The sequence below is a fragment of the Urocitellus parryii genome, chromosome 4, assembly GCF_045843805.1.
Source record: "Urocitellus parryii isolate mUroPar1 chromosome 4, mUroPar1.hap1, whole genome shotgun sequence".
NCBI classification, from domain to species: domain Eukaryota; kingdom Metazoa; phylum Chordata; class Mammalia; order Rodentia; family Sciuridae; genus Urocitellus; species Urocitellus parryii.
This window is the reverse complement of record NC_135534.1, coordinates 18415420-18443173: the sequence shown is the minus strand read 5'-3', so window position 1 is coordinate 18443173 and position 27754 is coordinate 18415420. Positions and strand designations below refer to the sequence as shown.

General features: G+C 36.7%; 3 protein-coding genes across 4 annotated transcripts; all 3 read right to left on the bottom strand.

Moving 5' to 3' along the window:
* Positions 1–1122: 1122 nt before the first annotated feature.
* Positions 1123–10154, bottom strand: LOC113177509 (olfactory receptor 4C15-like). 2 transcript variants are annotated; one of them, XM_026382046.1, is made up of 2 exons: positions 10145–10154; positions 1123–2063 (listed from the first exon to the last, which is right to left on the bottom strand). In XM_026382046.1, the coding sequence occupies exon 2, from the start codon at positions 2056–2058 to the stop codon at positions 1123–1125; it is 936 nt and encodes a 311-aa protein (XP_026237831.1). In that variant the 5' UTR covers positions 2059–2063; positions 10145–10154. The 2 variants fall into 2 exon arrangements, with proteins under 2 accessions (XP_026237831.1, XP_077654202.1); XM_077798076.1 differs by lacking the exon at positions 10145–10154 and having other exon boundaries at positions 1123–2058.
* A 9040-nt stretch (positions 10155–19194) lies between these two features.
* On the bottom strand, positions 19195–20100 carry LOC144254656 (olfactory receptor 4C6-like). Its single transcript, XM_077798072.1, has one exon. It carries the CDS (start codon positions 20098–20100, stop codon positions 19195–19197), a length of 906 nt encoding a protein of 301 aa, XP_077654198.1.
* Positions 20101–26589: 6489 nt separating this feature from the next.
* On the bottom strand, positions 26590–27528 carry LOC113177504 (olfactory receptor 4C3D-like). Its single transcript, XM_026382041.2, has one exon. The coding sequence runs from the start codon at positions 27526–27528 to the stop codon at positions 26590–26592; it is 939 nt and encodes a 312-aa protein (XP_026237826.2).
* Positions 27529–27754: the final 226 nt, after the last annotated feature.

The following is a 27754-nucleotide window of genomic DNA, read 5'->3' as shown; positions in this document are numbered from 1 at the left end:
TGGCAAGGGAAAGACCAGAAAGATTTAGTTTAGTTTTTTTTTTTTTTTAACCCCACCATATTCAGTAGTTTTATTGGTATTGATGGGCTAGGGAAAACTGAACAATTTTACTCTAAATACATTTATTCTGGAAGCCACATTGCAACCTGAGATCAACCAACCTTAACTATGAGAATGACATATATGATGTATAAATTTGAATGATGTCTCTATTGATATTTGTTGAAATAGAATTATTGTCACTTGGGTACAGAAAGCCATAAAAATGAAAATATCAAATAATTTGAAATATTAGCTTGTTTTAAAGTTCCCTTTCCTCTCTGGTGCCTCTGGATTTCCTCTTTAAGGCTGGAGGACATAACTCTCTACTTCCACAGCTGGTCCTGGTTTTGTTTATGCTGTATTTCAATTCCCTTTGATTGAACTTGAATAAGAAATACTCATTGTTAAGACATCCATGAAAGTTGCCTCCTCTTGTTCTCCAAACATGATTGACATGAAGTTGTGCTGACCACAGAGGAACTCATCCTCCATACGCAGGTCTGGGCCATCAGGGTCTACCTGTCATGAAATTCAGGAATGACTAAACCTGTACAGATGGTAAGGGACCCATCTTAAAGAACAGGGTCACATCATAGAGGAAACTTACAATGACGTTTCCACTAATGTTCTTCTGAATGCCTCTCCTGAGTTCCAGTTGTTTTTTCTCCAACATCACTGAGATCAATATCCTAAATCAAAATTTCTTTTCACTTGAAATACTTGAAGAATCTGTCTCTAATTTCTAAGATACTTTTGTGATCCCTCCACAAGTTTTATCAAAGCATGGAGTAAGTGGCCTGCAATCCGCCAAGTATTTTTTATTTCCTTTTAAAATATATTAGATTCTAAGTAAGCATAAAATTCAATTAACTTCAACTTAACATAATAGGATGTTGACTTGCAAACTTGAGTAGATGCCTAAAAAGATAATGAAAAACATCTTCTCTGACCCTACAGTACTGGCATTTCTATAGAATTGTGTTACTACTTTAGAGACAATGAGGGTCCCATCAAGTTTTTCTTGTTTAAGACCATTTGAATTTGTTACTTATTATATTATTTTTATGAAGTTTAATATTTTTATTTTTCATCAGAAACCACCACAAATCTCTTCCATACTTTCCTCATGGCATTTTTCATTTCCATATTTCTAAAAGTATAAATCAAAGGATTGAGCAAGGGGCTTAGCATGGTGTAAAATATGGCCACCATTTTATCAAAGGAGAAGGCAGAAGGAGGTCTTGCATATGTAAATATGCATGGGACAAAGAACAAAACCACAACAGCAATGTGAGATCCACAGGTGGACAGAGCCTTCCTTCGCCCTTCAGCACTGTGTGTTCTCAGAGAGAACAAGATAACACCATAGGAGACAAGCAACAGGGTGAATATTATAATACAGATAAACCCACTGTTAGCAACCACAAAAAGTCCAAAGATGTGAGTGTCAGTGCAGGCCAGCTCCAGTAATGGGTACAAGTCACATAAGAAATGATCAATGACATTGGGCCCACAAAAGGGCAGCTGGAAAATAAAGAGAATCTGTATAATAGAATGCAAGAAGCCCCCTGTCCAGGCCACCCCCACCAAAATGCCACAGAGCCTCCAGTTCATGATGGAAGAGTAGTGCAAGGGCTTGCAAATGGCCACATAGCGGTCGTAGGCCATGGAAGTGAGGACAATCACCTCTGCACCACCAAAGAAGTGTTCAGCAAAAAGTTGAATCATGCATCCTTTATAAGAGATGGTTTTCCTCTCATAGAGCAAATCCACAATCATCTTTGGGGCAAAGGCAGAGGAGAAGCAGGCATCCAGGAAGGACAGGAATGCTAAGAAGAAGTACATGGGGGAGCCCAGCAGTGCAGGGCTACAGAGGATGGTCACTACAATCAGCATGTTGCCCCCAATAGTTGCAATGTAGACCAACAAAAACACAACGAATACTATTTTCTGGACAGTAGGATTCTGTGAAAGCCCCAGAAAGACAAACTCAGTTATGAAACTTTGATTCTGCATGCTTTCTGAGAAATAAGTTTTCTAATAAAAGGTATGTCTACTATAAGATAAGCTATTCTGCTAATCTACAATTATGATAAAGAAATATTTTCTTCATACCAGTTTATGATTTTATAGTTCTCAACAGTTAGATGCACCCTGATGCAAAATTGTCTTTAGTGTTTCTTTTGTCACTGAGAGCACAAGTTACGTCATTTACTGAGGCAGGAGTTGGGGATTGAGCCAACTTAAGGTAGAGATGAATCTTAGAGGACTTACTAGAATGTCTAAAAAGGGGAACGGAAGCATCCACATGTGATTGAGAAGATTCGTAGTTTCATCTTGAGCGCCAGCTTTGGTCATTTACTTGTGACTTCCTGAAGTGACTTGTTCAGAAGCATTCTGAAGCTCATCCATGTAATGAGGAAATAAGGACTCGAATTGTAGTAGTCACTTGGCCATGTCATGGAAGTGGGCTGAGGTGAATAGCAAGCCATCTCTGGCCTGGAGACTCTTACATCTATAAGTAAAAGAAATAATATGGATTTTCATGGATACTCCTCAAAAGTTTCTTTAAATTTGTATTATAAATGAGCTTTTTAGTAATTTCTCTTTTTTTCATAAAAAAACAAGGATCTATGGAAATGCACCTGGCTACAGATGTAAGTATGCATAAAAGTTTGTATTTAAATTCATCATTTAAAAATTAGAGCAGAATTTAACTGAGACAATAATGCCTACTTCTGATTGTTGACATAAGACTAATTGAAATAAGGCAAGAAATCATTTACCATAATTATTTCCCATATTATTTACAATAATGCTACACCATAGGGGAAAGAATTTCCATGTAGAATCTGCCTTTGGTCAGCTCACCCAAGGGAAAAGCAGGAAGAGAATGAAGTGAAAGCAGCGAGAACCATGTCTCCAGGCTCTTCCACTGTATGCACCAGGTTACTTAAAAGTCCACGAGCTGAAAACTCTTAGGCCTATGGATTAATAAGCACATCTGTCAATTGACTTCTTGGGAGAATCAGATAAAGACTTGGATGTAAAAACATGGATAGTCAGTAGCACTGGGGAAGATGAGGTGTGGGGAGAGTGACCTGCCCCAGCCCCTGACCCAGGGCACAGATGGCATCAGTTTACTCCAAGTTCCTGCCTCATCATAACCTAGGCTTCTCTTTTACTCTTCTTCTCATGGTATTAAATACAGAATATTTCCTTTGAGTAGTCATAATGAAATACTTGTTTTTAAGTGTGTGACACTTTTAAAGGTCCTTGGTAGACCCTGAATATTTGAAAATTTGATAGACCTTAAATTACTGTGGCCTCAGACCCACCTGTATCTACTCCTGTTTCATGTAGCCTCATTGAACAACAACAACAAAATAGCCAACAAGGCTAGTGGTAGGAAGGAAGACAAGGTCCTATGTGAATGTGATAACACTTCTTATGTCTCCACTTTCTTTATTTGAGATGCCCTAAGAGTAATACTATTTAGAATTGAAATAATTAACATATGCATAAAATCTAAATAAACCAACTCATTCATTAGTCGAAATAAAAAAAAAAACTAAAATTGGAAAATAATGTGCTCATGGCTCATGATTTCAAGTCTTCTAAAAGCAATTGTCTTAAATTCAATGAGTGATCCTAGATAGATTAGAGCAGAACAATCACGGCAGTAGAAAAACCACTAAAATATATATAATGGTATTTAGTTAAGAGTAATGTATCCATGTTTATTTCATCATCTTGACAGATGTAACTATGACATACTGTGTGAGAGATATGCAGGGAATTTCTGTACTCTCTGAGTAAGTTTTCTCTTGATCTGAATTTATTCCAAATAAAAAATAAATTAAAAACCATTCATTTTCTGCTACCAAAATGCTAGCAATTTTAGTTTCATCATCTGGTTGTCAAGTGTCTTTGAACAAACCACCCTGTTTCTATCCCCTCTACTATACAATAGCTATAGTATCAATTGTAGAGCTGCTTGATCTGCAATAATCAAGTTCATGGACATTTTGAACAGTTTTACTAGGAATACATTAAAAGGAAGATATGAAATATCAATGTTGGCATTATTTTTAAGCAGTATCAAAAAATGTAAATAAGCTAGAAACTGGATTAGTATAAAAATAAAATATGTATCTTAAAAATCATGCTGTAATTAGTTACACCTAATACAATTGCAATAAAACTGGTTTGTTCGTGTAACCTTTTACAAAACATGTTGGTAAATACTTCTGGAATCATAATCTTATATGAGTAATCCAATCCTAAAAATAAATTAAAATTGAAATGACATGGAGAAACTTTATTATAGAAAATAATGTATTATCATATTAAACAGTGAAGTATCTAAAATATCCAATGAGACTAAGCTGTTTTTGCAAATCATAATATTACACACTAATTTCATATGATGCTATGAATAAAGCAAAAAATTAATAATATGAAGATTGAGAAGGTGAAGCATTTTGCAGTATGTTGTTTGTGTGTGTGTGTGTGTGTGTGTGTGTGTGTGTATGTGTGTGTGTAGGGGGGGTATTGGGGAATGTACCAAGGGGCACTTTACCACTGAGCCAGATCCCCTGTCTTGTTTTTTTTTGTTGTTTGTTTGTTTGTTTGACTGTTTTGAGACAGGGTCTTGCTAAGTTGCTCAGGCTGGCCTTAAACTTGCAATTTTCCTGCCTCAGTCTCCTGAGTTTCTAGGATTCCAAGTGTGCGTGCCTTTGCACCTAGCAAAGAAGAAAATTTCAAATGACTTTTCCTATTTGCACAGATATATTAAATATAATTTTACAATCTGTAAGGGAAAATATAAAAATGATAGAGTTTAAATTTACAATACAAATTGGTTACTATTAGAACATTTAAAATTGGACATAAATTTAAAAACACAGTACCAGATTCTTCATCTAAATAGTTCAGAAAGAGGATAAGAGGTTGGAAAAAACAATTTGTTTGTAAAGGTGAAACTAACATGCTAATATTTAAAAGCATCTTATATTTAAAAAGAGTAAACTATTGTAAACTTTCTATTAACAGTTATACCCTGGCTTTAGCCCTCCCCATCCTTTATGCATTTATTCTGTTATAAATTTTAAATTCACATTCTATTATATTATGTCCTTTTTTCTCCTTGAATATTTTATGGCTTTATTTTTTTTCTGAAAATTCATGCCCTTGAATATCCTGGAGCTTCCTGAGATTGCTCAGGGATCCCTGGCAGCTGAACTGTGGGCTCTGAGCCATCTCCTGGGGAGGTGACCTGGGAAGTTTGCCTGCCAACTTGTTCACTGCCCACATTGTTCACTGTTTCCTTCTCATTCATTTTAGTCAAAACTCATTCTACCATCCATCTCTCTGGGAAAAAAAAAAAAAAAAACAACAACAAGACAGAATTTCTGTTTCAAGTTGAAGTACACATACCATTCAAACCTAAAAGGGAGATTACTAGTAAGTCCATTATTATAAGTAGTGCTTTGTAACTCTACTCAACCAGTAAAGTTCAGATGCATTTACATGTGTATATGTGAGTGTATAAGTCACATTTACATCTGTAGTCTCAATAAATGATGTATAAATAAATATTATTACTAAATAGAAGAATAATTTAAAATCCTATTTGTGATTAGCCAACCTGCAAGTTCATTCAATTTACCATATATATATATATATATATTTCAAGATTATTTTTTATTCAAGATTATTATTTACCAATAAAGGTTTATTTATCATGTGTCTCTCAAAGCATATTCCCTTTTATGACTATCAAGAAAACATATTCATTTCAGATTTCAATAACTTTTGTTCCTTTCAATGTAGCTCTATTGGTTTCCCCAAATGTCTCAATGTTTATACTCTTCCTCTTTTGGGATTTTGGAAGAAGAAATTCATCTCTCTGTTTCCACCTTTTTTTTTTTCCCCACTGTGACCTTTCCTAAACAATTCTCAGCGAGGAACCTAATGCTACTCATAACATCAAATGCACTGAAGGAAGATTGAATGGACAGAATTAAATCAAAAGACTCTAATCTGTGACTTTAGTACCTCTTTCTTACCTTAGTGTCCTTCCCCATTCCCTCTGCCAGTGTGTGGCTGTTCATATAATAAATGCTACATTCTACATCGATAACTGTGGAAGGTCTAATAACAGTTGAATTTATCAGACACCCACATTAGCATTCTCTATATGGCTTCAGAAAATTCCATATTTTAATCTGAAATATAAGGATGGGAAAAACATTAGAAGATGAGGGATCAACCAAAATATATTTAGAAAGAACACAGAACATGCTGTTGGAGATAGGACAAAAATGTGTACTTATAACATTTCTAGGTCACTTGGATTTAACTTGAAGATGAAATGTAAATATAGTTTCAATCTCATTAGTTTTGAAGACATAGGTTCTCCTAACCACATTACTCCAGGTGTACAAAGATTTGATTCATTTAAAAGAGCTGCTATTGTGAGCTGTTGTTGTTTATTGGGCATCTTTCATGTATCTAGTGCTGTTCTGTGGGCTCCTCCTGTAATGTTTCACTTGCATACACATCCTTTTAACTTGGAAATGCAGACCCCATTAAAGATGAGGGGTCTGAGAGCCAGAATAATGAGTAAGCTAGCTCAAGTACACACAGTTCTTGATAGGCCCATGCATAGAATTAACCACCGTACCTGGTCACAACACCCACACTTTTAAGCTCTACATCATAGTTTAAAATCCTCTCTGAAAATGCAAATCTGTGAATTAAGAATCTCACCACGTATCAGTTCCTTGATAATCCTCGTGATAATTTTCTACTCTCTATGAAGAACAGTTCATTCAGTGATGGCACAAATGAAAAGGTTGTTTCCAACTCTTCATTCTGCATTTAAGGGAGAGAGAAAGAATATCCCTGGCAGATGAAAGGGGCAGTATTATTACTGCTGCTTGAGTGCTGCCTTCAACATGTCTCAGGAAAAGAAATGAAGAAGCAAAGCTTATTCCTCCTAAAATATAAAGAGGTTTCCTTGAGGGCTTATGAACCTGTATACTTGCCTCACAAAAGCCCATGGGACTTGGAACTTTTCCATCATCATGATTTTCCATCACAAAATTTTGAGTGGTTTTACACTTGCTTAAGTGTTCATAAATCTCTTGCACCACAAATATTGTTTTTTTTCTTTTTTAAATGTCTGTATTTCTATTTGCAGATTTTTTCATGTCTTGTCCTGTTCTGGAATAAAACACTGCATATAATGGGATGGAGAAGTGTCCCTTTGCGTCATCCCTGTGTTCTTATTAAATTTAAGATCTGAAATAAGATCTGAGTTCTGAAAGAACTCATTCAACAACTTGTATGGTATTTTGACTGGGGTAGTAAAGAAGGCTTATTAAAGAATAACACATATGTATATGAAAAGTTTATGTGTTAATAAAAATATATTTTTCTCAGAAATTGATTTTGAGATTCCATGATTTTAAAATTTAGAACATAGATACTAGAGATTAATTTTCACTTTTCATTTTTCTTGTTTTTTGCTTCTATTGGTATGCTATGGCTGTATACAGTAGTTGAGTTAATTTTCACATAATCACACGAGTGAAATTTAATTTACTTCATTTCAGCCCCCATTTCCCTTCCCCCTTCCCTCCCTGTATTTTCCTTCTTCTAATCTCTTGGTCTACCTTTCACTCATCTATATATTTTTAATTTATGGTATAGATGTACATAAAGATGGAATTCACAGTGGTATTTTTGTGCATGTACATACATAATGTGATTTTGTCAAATTTATTCTGCATTTCCTCGTGTTCCTTTTCACTCCTTTCCTTTCCTCAATCTCCTACTCCTCTGATCTTCACTGCCTTTACATTATCCATACCCCACACCTTTCCTCTTATGCTACTCTAGCTTCCACATACGAGAGAAAACATCAGGCCCTTGATTTTCAGTCAAGCTTATTTCACTTAGCATGATACTCTACAGTTCCATCCATTTAACAACAAATACCATAATTCCATTCTTCTTTGGGTTGAGTAAAACTCATTGTGTATATAGCTCATTTTATTTATCCATTCATCTGTCGATGGTTACCTGGGCTGTTCCACAACTCAGCTATTGTGAATTGTGCTGCTTAAATGTTGATGTAGCTGTGTCACCACAGTGTGCTGATTTCAATTATTTTTAATAAATACTAAGGAATGGGATAGCTGAGTCATATGGTGGTCCCATTCTGAGTTTTTTGAGGAATCTCCATACTGCTTTCCATAGTGATTATACTGATTTACAGTCCCACCAACAATGTATGAATGAGAGCACTGTTTTTGCACCAGCATTTGTTATTATTTACATTTCATAACAAATAATCTGGTGATTAACATAGTCTGCAAACATTGTATTCTACGTAAATCAGAAAATATCTAGTAAGTTTCCAGAGAGATGGCTCAACATCTTAGCAAGTTTTCTGTTCTTTGGAATTCTTTATTACTCAGCCTACTGTAACATTTTACAACCAGAGGTTTACTGTATGGTCAATGTCTAACAGATTGAGTACTCTTTGTTATTCTCATATTGTTGTACAAACAAGCCTGATATTCAAACCTGCCCATACAAGTTTTAGCTTTGTTTTATCAATTTCTCTGAAAAAAAAATGGTTTGTTATTATGAAGAAATGGAGGCAGCAGAATATTTTTTTGTTGTTGTTTCTTGCAGGAAGCTCTTTTTATGTTCAGTGCATTAATTTACATTCCCACCTGTGGTGTATTAGAGTTCTTTGTTCCCTGCATCCATGCTAGGATTTATTGTTTGCATTCTTTATGTTTGTCATTCTAACTGGGGTTAAATAAAATCTCACTGTATTTTTTAATACACTTTTCCCTATTTGCTAAACCAATTTAAGTTTTTTTTTTTTTTTTTCCATATAGATATTGGCCACTTGTAGTTCTCTTCAGAAGTGCCAGTTTGGTCCATTTACCCATGTAGTGATTGGGTTATTATTATTATTTTTTTAATGCTGAGTGTGTGTGTGTGTATATATATATATATATATATATATATATATATAGTTGTTAATGGACCTTCATTTATTTATTTGGATGTGGTGCTAAGACTAGAACCCAGAGCTTCACAAAGCTAAGCAAGTGCTATACCACTGAGCCACCACCCCGACTCCTGTTGAGTATTTTGAGTTCTTTACGTACTTTTGATATTAGTTTTCTGTCAGAGGCGAAGTGAGGAAAGATTTTCTCTCATTCTCGCAGTTATCTCTTCACTCTGCTTTTTCCTTTGCTGTACAGAAGTTTTTAAATTTGATGTCATTCAAATTATTAACTATTTCTCATTTCTTGAGCTATAGAGGTCTTATTCAGGAAGTTTGTCTGAGCCTACATGTTTAAGTATTTTCCTTATTTTTTATTCTAACTGTTGCAAAGTTTCTGATCTTAGATCTTTGATCCCTTTTGAGTTTATATTTGTATAGGATTCGGGGTAGGGATCTGCTTTCATTCTCCTACAAATGGTTATCCAGTTTTCCCAAGACAACTTATTTAAAAGGCTGTCTTCTCCAGTGTATATTTTTGGCACTTTCATCCATAATCAGATGACTGTATCAGTGTGGGCTTGTATTTGAGCCTCCATTCTATTCCATTGATATACATGCCTGTTCTTTTGCTAATACCATGCTGTTTTAATTACTATGGCTGCAGAATTTGATATTGGGTATTGTGATGCCTTCAGAATTGCTCTTTTGGCTTGTGTTTTCTTTGGATATTTAGGGTCTTTGTTTCTCCACATATATTTTATGATTTTTTATTCTGTTTCTGTGAAGAACACCATTGGTAGTTTGACAGAAATTGCATTGAATCTGTTGACCTCTTTTGGAAATACAGCCATTTGAATGTTAATTCTACCTCTCCAAGAACATGGGTAGTTTTTCCATCCTTTAGTGTCTTCTTTCTTCAGAGCTCTGTAATTTTCACTATAGAGGTCTTTTACCTCTTTCTTTGGTTATGTTTATACCTAGGTGTTCTTGTTGTCATTGTTGTTTGTTTGTTTTTTAGTTATTGTGAATAGAATTGTTTTCCTGATTTACTTTTCAGCAGATTGCTGATTGCTATATTGAATACTTCTTGATTTTTGTATGTTGATTTCATATCCTGTTACATTGTTGAATCAGTCTATCCACTTCAGTGTTAGGTGGAGCTTTTAGGGTTGATCATATCATCTGCAAATAAGAATAAGTTGACATTTTCACTTTCTATTTGTTTCTCTTTCATTTATTTCTGTAGCTAATTGCTCTGGCTAAAATTTCAAGTACTGTACGGAATAGGGGTGGTGAGAGCAGATATTCTTGTCTTATTCCTGATTTAATATCATTCCATGTCCTCTTATTCTTTGGAGTTTCTTCTGAGAAAGGTACTATTTTTCTTATAGGTTTGTCTCTACAGGGGATTTGGTATTTTTCTCTTGCAGCTTTTGAGACTATTTCTTTCTTCTGAATTCTTGGCATTTTAACTATTATGTGTCATGGAGAAGTTTTTTTTCTTGTCCCATATGAAGTTCGAAAACCACCAGTAATGGTATGCACATTTCCTTCCCAAGATTAGGGAAATTTTCTGCTATTATTTTATTGAATAAGTGTTCTATGCCATTAGTCTGTGTCTTTTCTTGCTTCAAGGTCTGTAATTCTTTTTGTATTCCCCTGGTTTAGTCAGATGGACATCAAATTTGACAGTGTCATAATGCCTAAGCTCATACTAATGATTTCTCATTGAATTAAATTATTGAAATATTTATTTATAAATTTAATAGCTATCTTTGAAATTAATCAGTTCACCCCAAAATTATTTTTCACACACATTTGCATTAAATTATTTATAACAATAAGATGTTTACACTTTTTTCCAGTTTTGATCTGAACATAAAACTAACTTAAGATATGGGTTCTAGAACAAATCTAAAATGGCTGATCCAGGGTGATACAACTAACTAGAAAATTTGTTCTAGAACCCATATCTTAAAAGGTGAAATAAAAACATTAAAAAATAACAAATGTCTTCTTTGCCAAAGTGTTTAACTATATTCTTTCAGATTCTTCCAGAGTTGAAATGAACAAGTTATCAGAGCATGAAAAACATGTCCAAGACTTGGTTACATACCCTCTGAATGGCTCTGGAGGGAAACGGGAGACAGCATCCCAACAACTGGGTTCAGCATAGACATGGGTCATTCTGTATTTGTTTCAAAAATTTGCAAAGCTCAGGCACTGTAGACTATAATCTAGTTTTCACCTCAAGTTCCTCTCACCTGTAGTGAAAATAGGCAATTTTATCTCTTCTTGCATTTCCTTGGTGTGTAGTGAGGAGCACCAAGAACTGGGTTGATCACAAAGACTTCACCCAATGCCCCTCTGGTGTGGATCTAGATGACTCCAAAGGATCCAGAGCTTCTCTGGGAACCTGTGGGTCCTCACTTATTGCAAAAGAGCTGGTGCAAACATATCCCCTGCTTAGTGGAACACTCTTTGATGTATGTGTTGGTAGTGCTTTCTATACATTCAGAATCCATCAGTGTGTGAGGATTAACTTGTGTACATGGGGAATGGATCAGGTCTATATCTCTTCTCCCTGCTGGGCATTATGTTTGGCAGTCTTTAGGTTAATCATGACCACACTGGCACAGGGAGTAGTTTTGTATGCTCTTGGATTTCTTGGTTAGCAGAAAGAATTCCTACAAACTCACATTGATAAATAGAGCAACACCTCTGAGTCTGTACCAAAGGAGAATTTAGGTGGCTCAGAAATGCAGTGACTGGTCTGGGAACCCATGGGCCCACTTGTATTGAGGAGGGGTTGGTGTCAGGGAATCCCCTAAGCAGCAGACTGAACCTAGTCAGACATGGAAAGGACACATTTTATGCACTTTGGAGTCTTCAGTGTGTTAGGAGAAGCACTGTGCTCCTGAGCAACAGAGTGGCCTTTGCTCTATTCCCTGTTGGGCAGCAATTTTTGCAGGCTTTAGGCTGGCAGTGATTTCACGATATAAATTATTCAGATATCTTGATAACAGTCCATTTTTCCATAATATTATTTGCTGCTATCTCCAGGAGAGATGAAGTTGAAGGGAATTCTATTTTCCTAAGATGAAGGCTTAGATATTCCCAACAATATTGTTCCTTGTTGGGTCTGGGGTTGTGGCTCAGTGATAGAACACTTGCTTAGCATTTGAAAGGCCCTGATTTCGATCCTCAGCACCACAAAATAAATGAAATAAAGGTATTGTGTCCAACTACAAGTAAAAAAAAAGAAAAAGATTGTTCCATGCCACAGTTCTCCATGTATGATTGGGAAAAGTGGAGTATTTCTCACACAGTGCTATGCAGTGCTGTGTTCAACTGAATCCAGACTGATTTTTTTCCTTCTACCACTCTTTCTGTCACAATTTTGTGAAACATGTCTCTCTCTTTCTTAGTGTGATCCTTCCTCTAACCTGCCCTAGCACTGGCAGGGGTGCCAGTTAAGACCTGATTAAAAATGTTTCACTCTTTATTCCTGTAACCAGAGGCTCTGAGTCTCTCAAAGTCTTTAATTTGGAAATATTGGACTTCAGAATATTCCCTCAATCACCCACCTCACTGAGTAGTTATTACTTAGCTGTTTTGATTCTCACCTGCAAAAGAGCTGATGCCATCTTCCAATTCCCTTCAAAGATACTTTCTTGATAATGATTACAGACATAAATCTAATGATAAGGCAAAAAAGAATGTGAATTCCTTTCTAATGATTACTTTCTAGGCCATATCAAATATAAAGGAGTTTTGTTATGTAAGTATAGAACTACACATTTTCTGTCCTTGTCTTCCATTGAATTTGTTAGGTCATAAGAAGGCTCCTAGAATGCATTTTTTTTTTTTTACTTTGTCCACATAACTCCTTCCAAGCACTGCCACTAGCAGGTAGAATAGAGAAAAAACTGCCAATAAAGAAAAGTGGTCCAATTCATGTAGGTCATATCCCTGATTACCATGACTGAAGAAGACAAGAACACATAATACATACCACATAATATCCAATGAAAACTGAAGAGCACATCAAGTTATGATGAAGAGAGAGGAGCAAGTCAGAAATACAGAACAAAATTCTTGAATTTAAAGTGATAAGCACAAATGTCTCAAAAGAAGTGCCTGATATTTGACATAGGGACTATGAAAGAACTGGGTGACTTCCCTCAATGCTTACAGTTGGAACACACAGGAAGAAAAATGCCTGCCACACTCCCACCACCTGCCATGGTGTAGATGTTGGCAATTAGGTCAAAGAATAATAGGCAAAGGTTCCTAAGGGTTCACAAACACATGACCAATGTTAAGAGAATAAGGGACCATTTGTAGCCCACAACCTTTATTTGTACCATGTGTCCCAAAATCTGTATATCAACACCAGTCTATCAATTAATGTAATGTAATCATATCAAGAAAAAATGAACTATCCTTGTATAATGGTTCTGGCCATTTGACCTGGGATAACTTCATAGGTGCAAGAGCAAGATCTTCTGAACACATCTAATAAACCACTTGGATATAATGTTGGAGAACACCCTGTATGGTTTGGATCTAGAATGTCCCCAAAAGCTCACACATTGAACACTTGGTCCCTAATACAGCAATATTCGGGTGGGGCGTGAGGGAAGTGATAGGACTATGAAGGCTCTGACCTCATCAGTGGATTATTCCTTTGATGGATTGATAATTTGTATGGACTACTGGGAGAAAGTGGAAACTGTAGGTAACTGTGGCATGGTTGGAGAAAGTAAGTCACTAAACACATGCCCTTTGTAAATATATCTTGTCTGTAGCGCCTTCCTTGCTTTCTCTCTCTGTGCTTCCTTGCTACTGTGAGGTGAGCAGTGTTCCCCATCATGCCCTTCCATGGAACATCCTTCCATGAGGTTGTTCTGCAACCTTCCAGAGGTTCAGGCCCAAAGCAATGGAGCTGGTTTAACCATGGACCAAAACCTCTGAAATCATGAGCCAAAGTGAAATTTCCCTTCTTTGTTATTGTCAAGTATTTTGGTCACAGTGATTACAAGCTGAATAACACACTCCAAAATGGAAGAACCAGGATACAGTCCAGGCACTTGATTCTCATCTGAGATACTTCTTGAGAAGTTACTGACCAATTCCAGATGTTTAATAAGAATTTTGAAAATTTCAACAAAGTTACTACAAGATATGGAATCATGCCCCATTGGCCTAGGTCTAAGGGAAGAACTATCTGAAGTATTTTCTCTTCCAGTCAATTAGCAATTAGTGAGTTAGTCATGAAGGTAGTGGGAGGATTTATTGTAGGCAGACAACTGAATGGTCTATGTAAAAGCCTTACCTCAAGAACATAAATTCACAGTGGCACACACCTGTAATCCCAGTGATTTGGGTGGGTAAAACAGGAAGATCACAATTCTGAAGCCAGTTCTAACAACTTTGTGAGTCCCTAGGCAACTTGGTGATAGCCTGTCTCAAAATAGAAAATACAAAGGAACAGGAAGGAGACTCAGTGATAAAGCACCCCTGGGTTCAATTCTCCAGTACCAGTATTAAAAAAAATAATAATCTTAGCAGTAGAAGGAACCAGAAAGTTATCAGAGTTATTAATAAAATGTCAAGAAATCACTTGTAAGAGACTAGTCAGAGAGAGAGTTGGCTGAATTTTGGCTATCAGAACTTGAATGATTGTAAGGCTTTTAACCTCAGTTGCATGAAGTGTGATGTAACCTGACTTGTAAGTTCTAAAGACAACTCTGAGTACTGTGCTGAAGATCAAATATAAGAGCAGGGGATATTGAGATAAAAGTAGGGAGAGTAGGCAACAGTTCAGGTGAACATTGGTGGAGGCTTGGAACTAGGTGATAGCTCTAAAAGTCATTAGAAGTTGTTGAATTTGGGATGTATGTTGCAAGTTGAGTCCACAGGATTTCGTGATGCACTGGATTTTATATATGACATAGACAGACCAAATGTGCCATCAACTGACAGAAAGTGTTTTAGGTAGAATAGACTGGAGGATAATGGTAGAACTAGGAGGACAGCCTTGGGCATGTTCAGTTTGAGAAATTATCTGTTCCAGTGAGAATGCCATGGAGAAAATTATATTTTTTTTTAAAGAGAGAGAGAGAGAATTTTTTAATATTTATTTTTTTTATTTTTCGGCGGACATAACATCTTTGTTTGTATGTGGTGCTGAGGATCGAACCCAGTGCCTGGCGCATGCCAGGCGAGTGCTCCACCGCTTGAGCCACATCCCCAGCCCCAAGAAAATTATATTTCCAAAGTAGAGCATGAACAAATAAGTCTAGGCTGGAGATACTAATTCAACAATCTTAGTCTTATTAAGATAGTATGTCAAGAACAACCAGGCTAAAAGTTGTTAATGGATTTTATTTTATAAGGTGAGAAATGAACATTGGCTACTAAAATTAATGACATAGGGGTCATTTGATATTCAACAGAAGAAATAAGCATGGCAAAGTGCTTCATAAGCTGACAAGGACTTGTAGAAAAATAAAAGAGATGAGAGACAGAATTATAGAGATCTCTTTGGTTTTGCTGCAAAGGAGAAGACACAGGGCAGTAACTGATGAAGGAAGTGGGTTCATGGAAAGATTTTTTAAGATAAGAGATTAATTCTTTGCTAACGTAAATGATCCAGTGGAAAGGAAAATTAAAGCTAGTTTTAGATCAGTGGCCTCGTGTAAGCAACAAGAAGAGATCTAAGACCAGTGCATAGGTCAAGTGGCTTCTCTGGCTTTGAAGTGGGACACAGATGATGCCTGTAGTGATAGCCTGTCTCAAAATAAAAAAAAAATACAAAGGGACCGGGAGATACCATGGGATGCCTGTTTGGTAGCAAGTAGGACCTAAGTGGTCAGATGCTGGCAGATCAATAGAAGCAGTTGTTGGTGTGTGGAGAAGTTCTTTCCTGAGGCCTTAAATTCTCTCAGTGAAATATGAGGCAAGTCCACCTAATAGTTAATGTTTTAGTCTTCTATGTTTTAGTAATTTTTTTTTTTGTCACTGTGAATAAAAACAACAAAGAGGATACAAAGTTAATTTGTGGTCAGGGTTTTAGAGGTCTCAGTCTTAGATGGTTGACTCCATAGCTCTGGGCTGGAGGTGAGGCAGATCATCGTGGTGAATGGGCATGGTGGAGGAGAGCAGTTCAGGACATGGCAATCAGGAAGCAGATATTTGCTCACACCAGGGAAAAATATAAATCCCAAAGGCATGCCCGGAGGGACCTACTTCCTCCAGTTATACCCTATCTGCCCAGTTACCACCAAGTTAATCCATATCAATGGATGAATCCACTGTTTAGGTTACAAATTTCATAATCTGATCATTTCACTTCTGAACAGTCCTGAATTGTCTCACATATGAGCTTTTGGGGGACACCTCATATCCAAAATAGAACAGTTACCATTAAGTTTGATGTGTGCCCTTTGTTTTTGATAAATATTATTCTTCCAATTAAAGTGCCCTTCTATTCCTACTTTTCTATGCCTTTATATCATAAATAGTATTAATTTTTTCAAACTCTATTATGCAGATAATCATATGGTTTAGTAGCTATTATTGGTAAGAGCCAGTTACTATAAAAAGATAAAGATTTATTTCAGAAGTGAATGTGTTAGAAGAAGTAAAGTGTTGAGCTTCTAAATAATGTGTTTACTGAGCAAAACTTTTAAATGTGAATTAATATGGGGGATCTATAGAACACAGAAGACAAGAAATTTTCGGAATTTAAGAGGCCAGCGATAATTTCAGCATGAATTACCAGAATGGGTCTTTGCATGGTGACAGAAAAATATAGATTCTAGTCCTAATTTTGACACTTAAAAATTATCAAGCAAATTATAAACATTTAAGATTAGGGATCTCATTTTGAACCTTCCACTTTAATTTTGTAATCAAACTAAGAAAATTCTCTACGTAATGTCTTATGTACACCAAGTATCATACTATCAAGATCATTTTATTCTTCTTTGACAAGGTAACAAAATATAAAATGAATCTAGGTATTTAATCCCAAAATAGTCCCATCATGCAGTAAATATTATCTTCTACTAATGACACAGCAAAGGGTAAGTGAAAGCTGTGTGCAGCTATTTTTATGCTGTTTCTAAATTCATCTATAAATCCATGTCTGACTTGATTTTTAATTATAGTCTAATATTAGAGTCTCTTTGATGTCAAAGCTCTGTTTTAACTTAAGGATGAAAAACTAGTAGCATTGTCTACCAGGGCCTGGTCTGCTTTTCCTGTCTCACCTTGTCCTACAGCCCCACTCCAACTGCAGTGCACTGATTACTCCACTTCTGGCTTCTCTCTCTGTAATATTTTCTCTTCCCACAGATATGGTTGTTCTCATCATTCAGATTTCAGCTTAAAAATTTTTCTCAGAAAGTTTTTTTGCCCACTTCTCCAGAGTTCCCCAGTCACCTTTGTTCTACTCCCTTAAGATTTTCTGAACATGTGATTGCTCTATGATTTTTGATTTTCATTTTCATAAGTTATCTGTCTTCTGCACTAACATATAAGCTCCGAGGTATAAAGAAAGTGAGTTTTCTTATTCATTGCTGTAATCTAGCTTCTAGCAAAGTATCCAAACTTTATACAAACTCAGCAAATATCTTTTAATCAACAAATGAATCTTGAAGTTACAAATACAGTTGGGGATTATTACAGCAAGATTCTTATAGCTGTAATAATATTTGTATTCTATTTCAAAATACAAATATTTGATTTAAATAATACCTTATTTGAATCCATAACTCATGCTGCAATTATTGTCTTCATATATATCATGCATATTTGTTTTAATAAGGAAACAATTTGCTAAATCATGCTAGGACTTTAGGCTCCTACATACCCCAAAAAGGGTGGTGACTTGAAACATTATCAGTGTCTTTTAGTCGTTTCCACAGCTGAATCTTGGAGAAAATAAACATCTTTGGATTTGAATATATGCATTTTGAAGTTAACAGCAAAACCATTTTCTCCATAATTAATAAATTAGGTCTAGGTGTGCATAACTAAAAAGAACCAATAAAGTAAATAAATAGGTCTATACTCTTGCTTTTTTCCCATAGAGAATATATAACTTCAAGACATAGACAATTGATTTGAAAGCATCTTGACTTAACCACCAGTGGAACTTGTTTTGCTTCTCTGAAGAATACTAAGAGTTGAGAATTTGGGGAAGTTGAGAATACTTCTACCCTTTGTATTAAATAGCACACTAACAAATAAAAAGTGTTTCCAAATGGGACACTTGGCAGTATGCCAAATATGGGGATTCTAATCCCCTAAAGTGTTAATATATATTTGTCTTCCCCATTTCTTTGTTTATTTGTAAATATTTTAAACTCTTAAGTCTCTTTTAGATTAGGAATCATCCAATAATGTTTATTAAGCACATATTGTGCACCCCTGAGGATATAGCAGAAAGGAACAAAAATAATCCCTACATTGACAATAACTATGATTTGGATATGATTTGGAGAACAGAAAACAGAACATGGACCTGAAGAAGTATTTTCAGGTATAATTCGTGATTGTAGACTTTGAGGGTAAAAGCTGAGTGGAGAAGTGGAGGACAGATGACGGGAAGGACTGAAGAAAGTCATCAGAAAATTCATTTCTCTCTCTCTCTCTCTCTCTCTCTCTCTCTCTCTCTCTTTCAGATAGGAGTTCATTTGAAAATAGAAAAAAAAAATCAAGGAGCCAGCCAAGCAAAGGCTTTTGGAAAGACCATCTCCAAGAGAGAAAGAAACCCCTAAACTTGTGAAGACTAGGGTTGTTCAAAATAGAATTTAATTTAAAAGTGTGCCTAGAGGATTTTGGGGAAGGTGAGGTAGTACAGAATGTACCTGTGAAAGTCTTAGAGACAAGTCCTGGTTAGACAAGATACTGCAGTATCTTCACTTTTTTTTTTTTTAAATGGATTCTGCTGTCATGCATAACTAAAGAAAATGAATAAAATAAAATGATGCATCTAGTTTCCTGTGCCCAATGAATTGCAGTTATGGGGAGGCTAAAACTCCACTGGCATTGTAAGGCAAATTTGTCCTTTGGTGTGTAATTCAGTGACCACCCAGGGTCCCTCATTTCACCCATAGTTTCCTCATGGCATGTTTCACCTCTGCATTCCTCAAGGTGTAGATCAAGGGATTTAACATTGGTTCAACAACAGTAAAGGACACAGCCATAGCCTTGTCTATGGGGTAAGTGGCCACAGGCCTCACATACAAAAAAATACATGGCACAAAGAATAACACCACCACAGTGAGGTGGGAGCTACACGTGGAGAGGGCTTTGCATCTTCCTTCAGAGCTGTAAGACTTCAGGGAGCAGAGGATGACCACATAAGAGGCCAGTAGGAGAAGGAAGATGGTCATACACATCACACCACTGTTGAGGGTGACCAAGAGACCCAGGACGTGGGTGTCCATGCAGGCCAGTTTCAACAATGGAAAGAAGTCACATATAAAGTGATCGATGATATTGGGGCCACAGAAAGGTATTTTATACATGAAAAGAAGCTGTATGGTTGCGTGCATGGACCCGCCCAGCCAGGCCCCTCCCACCATCAGGCAGCACACTCGGGGACTCATGATGCTGGTGTAGTGCAGGGGCTTACAGATGGCTACGTAGCGGTCGCAGGCCATCACAGTGAGCAGGATGATCTCCACACCACCAAAGAAATGCCCTGCAAAGAGCTGGGTCAAGCAGCCTTTGAGGGAGATGGTGGTGCTCTCAGAGAGGGAGGTCACAATCAACTTGGGGGTAATGATAGAAGAGTAGGTGACGTCTATGAGGGACAAGGAAGTAAGGAAAAAATACATGGGAGACTTCAGACTCTGACTTGCACTTATGGTTACCACAATGAGGAGGTTTCCCAGTACTGTGACCACATACATGACTAGAAACAAACCAGAGAGTATTTTCCTCAACTCCGGGTTCTTTGTAATGCCCAAAAGGATGAATACAGTCACATTTGGATTCTCCATTGAATGTGGGCTGAGGACAGCGTGTCCCTCTGCACTGGAAAGACTGCAAAAGAAATATCATTTTTAATTAGCAATCACTAAGTGCACTGGACATATTTTTGCATGCTGTCCCATATCCTCTTAACCTATCTTTTCCTCCAGCCGTTGCTACAGAAATCAGCTAACAATAAAAGCCTAACAGCAGCTTGATCCTACTGATCCACACAACAGCTCTTCCTCCCTCTGGTACAACTTCTGCTCTTTGTTCCACTGGTTGTTGCTTGTGATTCTTACAACTAGTAATTACTGAAGTTGAATTCTAATTCAGATTTTCAAGTTCCAAAATGAATGCTAATAACAATCCATATTGTTTTTTTAAGGGAGTACCGAGGATTGAACTCAGGGCCACTCAACCACTAAGCCACATTACCAGTCCTATTTTGTATTTTATTTAGAGACAGGGTCTCAGTTGCTTAGCAACTTGCTTTTGCTGAGGCTGGCTTTGAGCTGTGATCCTCCTGTCTCAGCCTCTCAAACTACTGGGATTACAGGAGGCACCACTGTACCTGGGTCATATAGTTTCATCTTATGAAAATTTCAGTGCTTAATATCTGTATTTCTGCCTATCATCTATCTATTTCAATTCTAAAACTTGGTTACAACTATTAACTAATAGTTAACAAAAATTCTAATAATTTTTCACATGTGCTTATTAAAGAAAATTAAGCCTTAAGCTTTTGTTTATCAGCTCCAGAAACCCAGATCTACATTCTAGCTAACAACATCCTTACACAGCCTGAGTTGGCAAATCACTGTAACCTCCCAGCTTTCTATTACTACTGCCTATGGCCTCCATTAGCAAATCTATCACTGTACCTTCTCCATCCCTTACTTCTTTCCCTCTACCAGCTTCATTGCTGTCATCCTGATATTTATTACATGCACCTATATAGATCATATTAGCAACAATTCAATTATCTTCTTGGCTCATATTTCAATAAAAATTGCATGTTGGCTTTATCACTTTATGGATATGCTTAAGGATGGCTAATTCATTATATTTTAATCATATTTCTAATAATGTGCTATACTAGTAAACATTAGTCATTTAATTAAGTTTGTTTTAAAAAATACAATGGAGTTCCTGCATGGGAAACTGCATTAAACAATGAAGCCCAAGCATGGCTGCTATCAGTTCTTGCCTGCAGAAATCACAGCATCATCTTCTGGGCATGGCTGCTATTATTCTGGCATCCTGGTTCAAATATCCTATTTACCATTTTATATCTGTAGCATTTCCTTTCTTAGACATGCTTTAACCACAACCAGAAGCTGCACTGTACCTTTCACTCTTCATTCAGTGTTGAATCATTGCCATCAAATCCTCCTTGTGATGTTAATTCTGACAACTTGCCAAAAGAGATTAAAGTACAGCCAGCTGAAAATTGTTGATAGCTCAAGGCTCTTCATCCTGAGACCAATTTGTGCCTATAAATAAAACAAATAGATGAAATACTGACATGTTTAAAACATAATTGTGTTCCAGTTAGGTGGTTTCAATTATCTCCACAACTTCAAACTAGTTCCTCAAATTAATAGAAATGTGTTTAATATTCAAGTAAAATTTCAAGGTTACCTTCAAAAAGTTCAGTCTTATGAAGCAAATAAGTAGAAGTCAAAAACTGTGTAAGTAAAATGTCTATGATCGCATAGAGGAGACAAAAGGTGTAGCCCCATCCAGATATACTCACATGAACTTTCTTCTCCAGAATTAGGAATCATAGCAAAGTAGAGGACCAAAATAAGTAAGGACCTGCACAGAGAATAAACAAAGCAATCATTCAAAGGGGAATCATTTCAATAGAAATAGACTTTCTAATGAAAAGAAAGATTATAAAAAGGCACTTGAAGTATCCACACACTTAAATAAGAACAACCACTGTAGTTGGCACAAGACTATGTTTCCTCTAAATAGAATAAGTTGCCAAAAGGAAAAAAAAAGAGGGGGGTGGATCTCTAATAAATTTTTGAGCTTAATTTACAAACAATCTCCAACCCAAGTTTTAGGAGAAACACCGTCAATAAAATGTTATCCTTCGGGTAATAGACATGGGGTAAAAACTACTGAGTGCCAGTTTCAAGTGGTGCAAAATTCCAAATATGCATATTTGCATCATTCCAGTTTGCATCATTCCAGTTGGATCCCTTTGTTGCTATTTCTCCTCTGACTGAGAACTAATCACTACACCAGCAATTCCCATCTGCCCTTGCAGTGATTGGTGTTTCCCCAGAGACAGAGACTCACTAGAGCCAGGCCAAGCTGATGATTTACAAGCAAAAAACAGATCATAATATTAACCATTTAGTTATTTGTTCCACAACTAAACTTTCTTTAATACAGAATGGCCACTCTGTGACCATCTGTTCATTTTTTTTTTAATACCTATGACTGAACCCAGGGTTGCTTAACCACTAAGTCACATCCCCAATCCTCCTCCTCCTCCTCCTCCTCCTCCCCCTCCTCCTCCTCCTCCTCCTCCTCCTCCTCCTCCCCCCTCCTCCTCCTTCTTTTATTTCTATTTTGAGACAGGGTCTTATTAAATTGCCAAGAACCTCTCTAAGTTGCTGAGGCTGGCTTTGAACTAGATATCCTCCTTCTTTAGCCTCCAGAGTTACTGTAATTACAGGCATGTGCCACAAGTCCTGGCTCACAATATAAATTCTTTAAAACTGAATGACTTATTTTGGCTACCTTGCAATACCAGAATCAAATTTTTTTTCACTTCCTCTGCTACTCCATCTATTGAAATAGGTCATACCTACCTGCAGGATAGCTGCCATTGTTTAAAAAGAATTTTAAATACCTCAGTCAGAAAAATTCTCTTGCCATAACAGCATTCTCAAATAATACATTTTCGATGTGGAAATATTTGGGCTTACAGTCTGAATTTTTTTTTAACTTCAACATTAAAACATACTAATATACTACATTCACAACATATTTTACAGGTTACACATAGTTCTTTAACATATTTATCTATAAATCCCAGGGAGTCTTCTGAGAGAATAAAGTGACTCCATTTTAGGAGATATGATCCTCAGAACTGACAGGCTAAACTCTGCATTTGGATTCTTAAAATGATTCTCTGAATTTACTCCATGTTCTAACCTAACCATTTAGAAATGGATTTGACAGGGATCTTCAACTTTATCTCTTTATTATGATCTCCCATGAGGAAATTTGAAAGATTTTTTTCCCTAATCATGCTGCTTCTGAAATTTTAATATCTCAGACACAGTATCTACCTGTTATACATGTTATGGACATCTGTACTTTAAGTGGAAAATCACTAAGATTTTTTTCATCCCCCAATATGCCATTTTCATATATTCATGATGTTTCATATATCATGTCCATTATATTAGGTAACTAACTTATTTTTTAAGAAATAAAAAATAATGTGGTTGTTTACATTTGGGTCTAACTAAAATTCTAGCTATTCTTCAGAACACAAGTCTGTGTCTGGTTCTTAAGTTCTGCATCACACTCTTAAAACTATTGTACTAACAAAATTATATTATGTATGATATGTTTGTTTGTTTGTTATATATCTATTTCTTGGAATTGAAGTTTGAACACCATTCTTATTTATATTGTGACACATCATATATCTAGTTCATGAAATTATCTGACTTACTCTAAACACCAAACAACATTTTGAAATAGATAAGTGAAAATTTCCTGATAGTAACTGTCCATATAGGCACATTCAAATAACCATATTAATGCTATGGAAGAGTCTGGGGGAAATCCCTGTAGAAGCATCACTTGTCTCTGCAGGTTCCTAACCTTATATCCATAAGGGGCGTCAAACCAATTCCCTGACTGCGTCACTTATTCTTCTTCTAAGCATCTCTCTCACCATGCGTCAGTTTCCTTGAAATTGAACCTCTATCACTAACTATTCAGTCCTGGAGCCCTGGACTTTCCATTTTGGATGGGGCTCATACACGTGTGGAATGAGATCATCAGATGGCTTTTACCTGACAGGAGAAATAAAGAGAGTGTGGGGAAACCTGGGAAGTGGAGGCCAAAGCAGAGCTAAAGGGAAGAAGATACCCCCCAAATAAACAAGGAGATAAACCCGAGAACAATCTTCATGACACAGCTAGTGACCAGGTCTGTGTTTTGATGTTTTGCATGACAGGACCAAGAATTGTTGTGGCAGGAATGGCAGAGAGGGTAGAATCCCAAAGATTTAAAACCTCGCTTAGTCTGAGTCTCACTTTCTTTTGTAGAAAATGGCATTCAAAGATACAATTTGCTGCATTAAGAGAGTTAAAATATGTAAAGGACCTAACAATATAAATGCCTCATAATTGGCCTTAACTATATATATATATATATATATATATATATATATATATATATATATAGTTCACTTACTTTCCTTATTAAGTAGTGTCTAATATTTTCATTGAATTGAGTGTCCAGATTAAACCAAGTATCCTTATATATTAAATTATTTTGTTGTTCATCTTAAGAGCTTTTAGAAGAAAACATACAGTTTTTTTTTAGGTCATTTTATTTTTAACATTAGAAAAAAAAAATCAGATGCAGTGTCTTCATGAGAAATTTTTAATGATGAATGCCAAGGATCATCTTAACAATCCCTAAAATGTTTGCAAACCAGTAAGACTGTCTACTGAAGATGTCAGGTTTACTTTCATCTCTTCCTTTAGTTCTTACATCTTCCACGATTGTTGTTGACAATTTATAATCTCATTGATCTCACCCTTCCACTGAGCAGTTGGTATAACCACAAAGACAGAATCATTGACCTGAGTTTCCCCCTTTAAACTCTCTTTTATCTTGGACTAGAAATGACAGTTTTCTCAATTCTGCTCCCCCATCCTTATTCCTGAATTGCTTGTGTCTCCTGTCTATCATAAGGCAAAGTGAATCACAAATTATTTACTCTGGAGTCTTTAGAAATGTTTATTTATTTATTTTACCAGCAATGAAAACTTAATCATTCTTACTGGATCAAGGGCTGACTACATCAGCTTCCAGGTGTAAACTTTATGAATAAAATGTCCTATTTCTTATGATTTTGAGACATTCATGCATAAGTCAGAATACCCACCCCCCAAAAAAAATAGTTGTTCCATATCTGATTTTACTGCATGGTCAAATTATGAGAGAAACAGCTCCAAGTGACCAGTGAGTATGAGAAAGGGAACATTTATGAGAAGAAGCAGGATTGGGACAGTTGTAATCAGAGAAGTTTGATTCACAAAGACATTTGCAGTAACATAGACTGACCTGATATTTTCTGAACTCATAGAGGAGCATTGCTGCTGAAATACATTGCTACAAGTCAGAAAAGGACACAACAAATTTGGCCTCGTTGTTCTCCAAGGATAAAGTGAATCTTGAGACTACATATGAAGTCCTTATGTATACACATTTACATATGACAAACAACTGTGTTTTATTGAAGAAAGTAGAACTGAGTGTTGGAAAACCCATATTCCAATTTCATAGCTGAAACTGTTGGATGTGTGAACTGAGGAAAGTACATTAGACAGTTTCTGAGCTCCACTTTGCTTCTTTGTAAATTGGGAACAGTTATCTTGAAACTACCAGTGTAGTACATACATTAAATTACCTAAATAAAGTGAATGTGTTCAATATATAAAATATATATATTCATTTAAAATAAATATATGTATAACACATATCACACCCAACGGCTTTATGATCTTATGCCTTTTTGGTGAGATTAAATAAAATAATGTTTACACTTGCTTCTGAAAATGGTTTCTAAAGTATTGGTAAGAAAAAATAAACCTTCCTTTATGTTCAAGAAAAACTGTGAGCAATGAGGATATCTAAGAAAATAAGAAATCAACAGTAATTTCAAAATTTCTGACTTATTTTTATGACAGGAAAAAATAGAGATAGTTCAGGAATAATTTCTTCTGAGGTCATGAATTGCTTCTTTTATGAATTTCTCTCTTTTTATATTTTTAGGTTGCCAAAAACAATGTAAAATAATGAAAATCAAGAGTGATTCTTTCACTCCCCAACTATCAACCTCATATGTTCATCTAAGGATTTCCTTCATCACAAAAGGCCAAGCAATTTTTTTTTAAGTTCTAAGACCAAGGTTCTGTAAGTAGAAACCAATTCCATGCAAATAAACCATGTATGAAAAATTTAGTAAATTCTCACTGAAATTGTTGAGGAATGCACACATCAAAATCATCACACTAGAGATTTAAAATTCTTATGTGAACATTGCAGCTTTGCTAAAACACATTAAACATTATCAAAACTGCTCAGCAAAAGTCTAACCAGTATAAGTACCCAATAAATGTTAGTTTATTTTTATTTTTATTTTTTTTGGGGGGGGGATTGCTTTTTTCACCAATGATCTGTAGAATGTGTTACTTCTCTCTCGGTATGTGTGCGGCAGATACCATCCTCCATAGTTATGGACACCATCACTGTCTTGGCACTATGAACTGAGCAGTTACTCTTCTCTTCCACAAGCTCCTCATGGCACTTTTCACCTCTGTGTTTCTCACTGTGTAAATTATGGGGTTCAACATGGGAGTGAGGATGGCAAAGAACACAGTCACCAACTTGTCCACAGGGTAGGTGGCCACAGGACGCATGTAGGTGAATATGCAAGGCACAAAGAAGAGGACGACAACGGTGAAGTGACAGCCACATGTGGAGAGTGCTTTGTGCCGTCCTTCAGAGCCGTGAGATTTCAGGGAGCTCAGGATGACGATGTAGGAGATGAGTAGCATGGAGAAAATGAGCAAGCACATGGCTCCACTGTTGGCTGCCACCACCATTCCAAGCAGGTAGGTGTCTCTGCAGGCCAGTTTCAATAATGGGAAGAGATCGCACATGAAGTGATCAATGACATTGGGACCACAGAAGGGCAGGCTGATCATGAAGAGAATTTGCACAGTGGCATGCAGGATCCCTCCAATCCAGGCTACCACCACCAGGAGGCGGCAGAGTCCCTGCCTCATGATGGTCATGTAGTGCAAGGGCTTGCAGATGGCCACGTAGCGGTCATAGGCCATGACAATGAGGAGGATGATCTCTGAGCCTCCCAGGAAGTGCTCCACAAAAAGCTGAGTCAGACAGCCACCCAAAGTGATAGTTGTCCTCTGGTAGAGCAGGTCGATGATCATTTTGGGGGTGGTGACAGAGGTGTACGAGGCATCTATGAAGGACAGGTAAGTGAGGAAGAAGTACATAGGAGCCGAAAGCGTGGGGCTGAGGGAGATGGTGATGGCGACGAACAGGTTGGCCAGCACGGTAAAGAGAAAAATGAGCAAAAAGACGATGAAGAGGAGCCTCTGCAGGTGTGGATTCTGCGTGAGCCCCAAGAGAACAAATTCAGTCACATTACTGGGAGACATGAGGTGATCCTTTCAGGAAGTGGCACCTGCCTGGGGACAGAATTACCTGTAAAAAAAGGTAAAGAAAGATAACAAATTAGCCAGGAGAGGGTTGCAGGCTGAGGTTCATAGCACAGAGATGGGGCAGTCATGGCTACTGTGGAGCATGTCCTTGCCCACCCCTGCCCAGTGATGGTCTCAGTCATTCTTTTTCATTTTCCTCCATGATGCTCTCCTCTCCTCAGGT

What these genes read in the sequence shown, in the direction of transcription:
- LOC113177504 (XM_026382041.2), bottom strand. Translation starts at nt 27,528, where the DNA reads ATGTCTCCCAGTAATGTGACTGAATTTGTTCTCTTGGGGCTCACGCAG.
- LOC113177509 (XM_026382046.1), bottom strand. Translation starts at nt 2,058, where the DNA reads ATGCAGAATCAAAGTTTCATAACTGAGTTTGTCTTTCTGGGGCTTTCA.
- LOC144254656 (XM_077798072.1), bottom strand. Translation starts at nt 20,100, where the DNA reads ATGGAGAATCCAAATGTGACTGTATTCATCCTTTTGGGCATTACAAAG.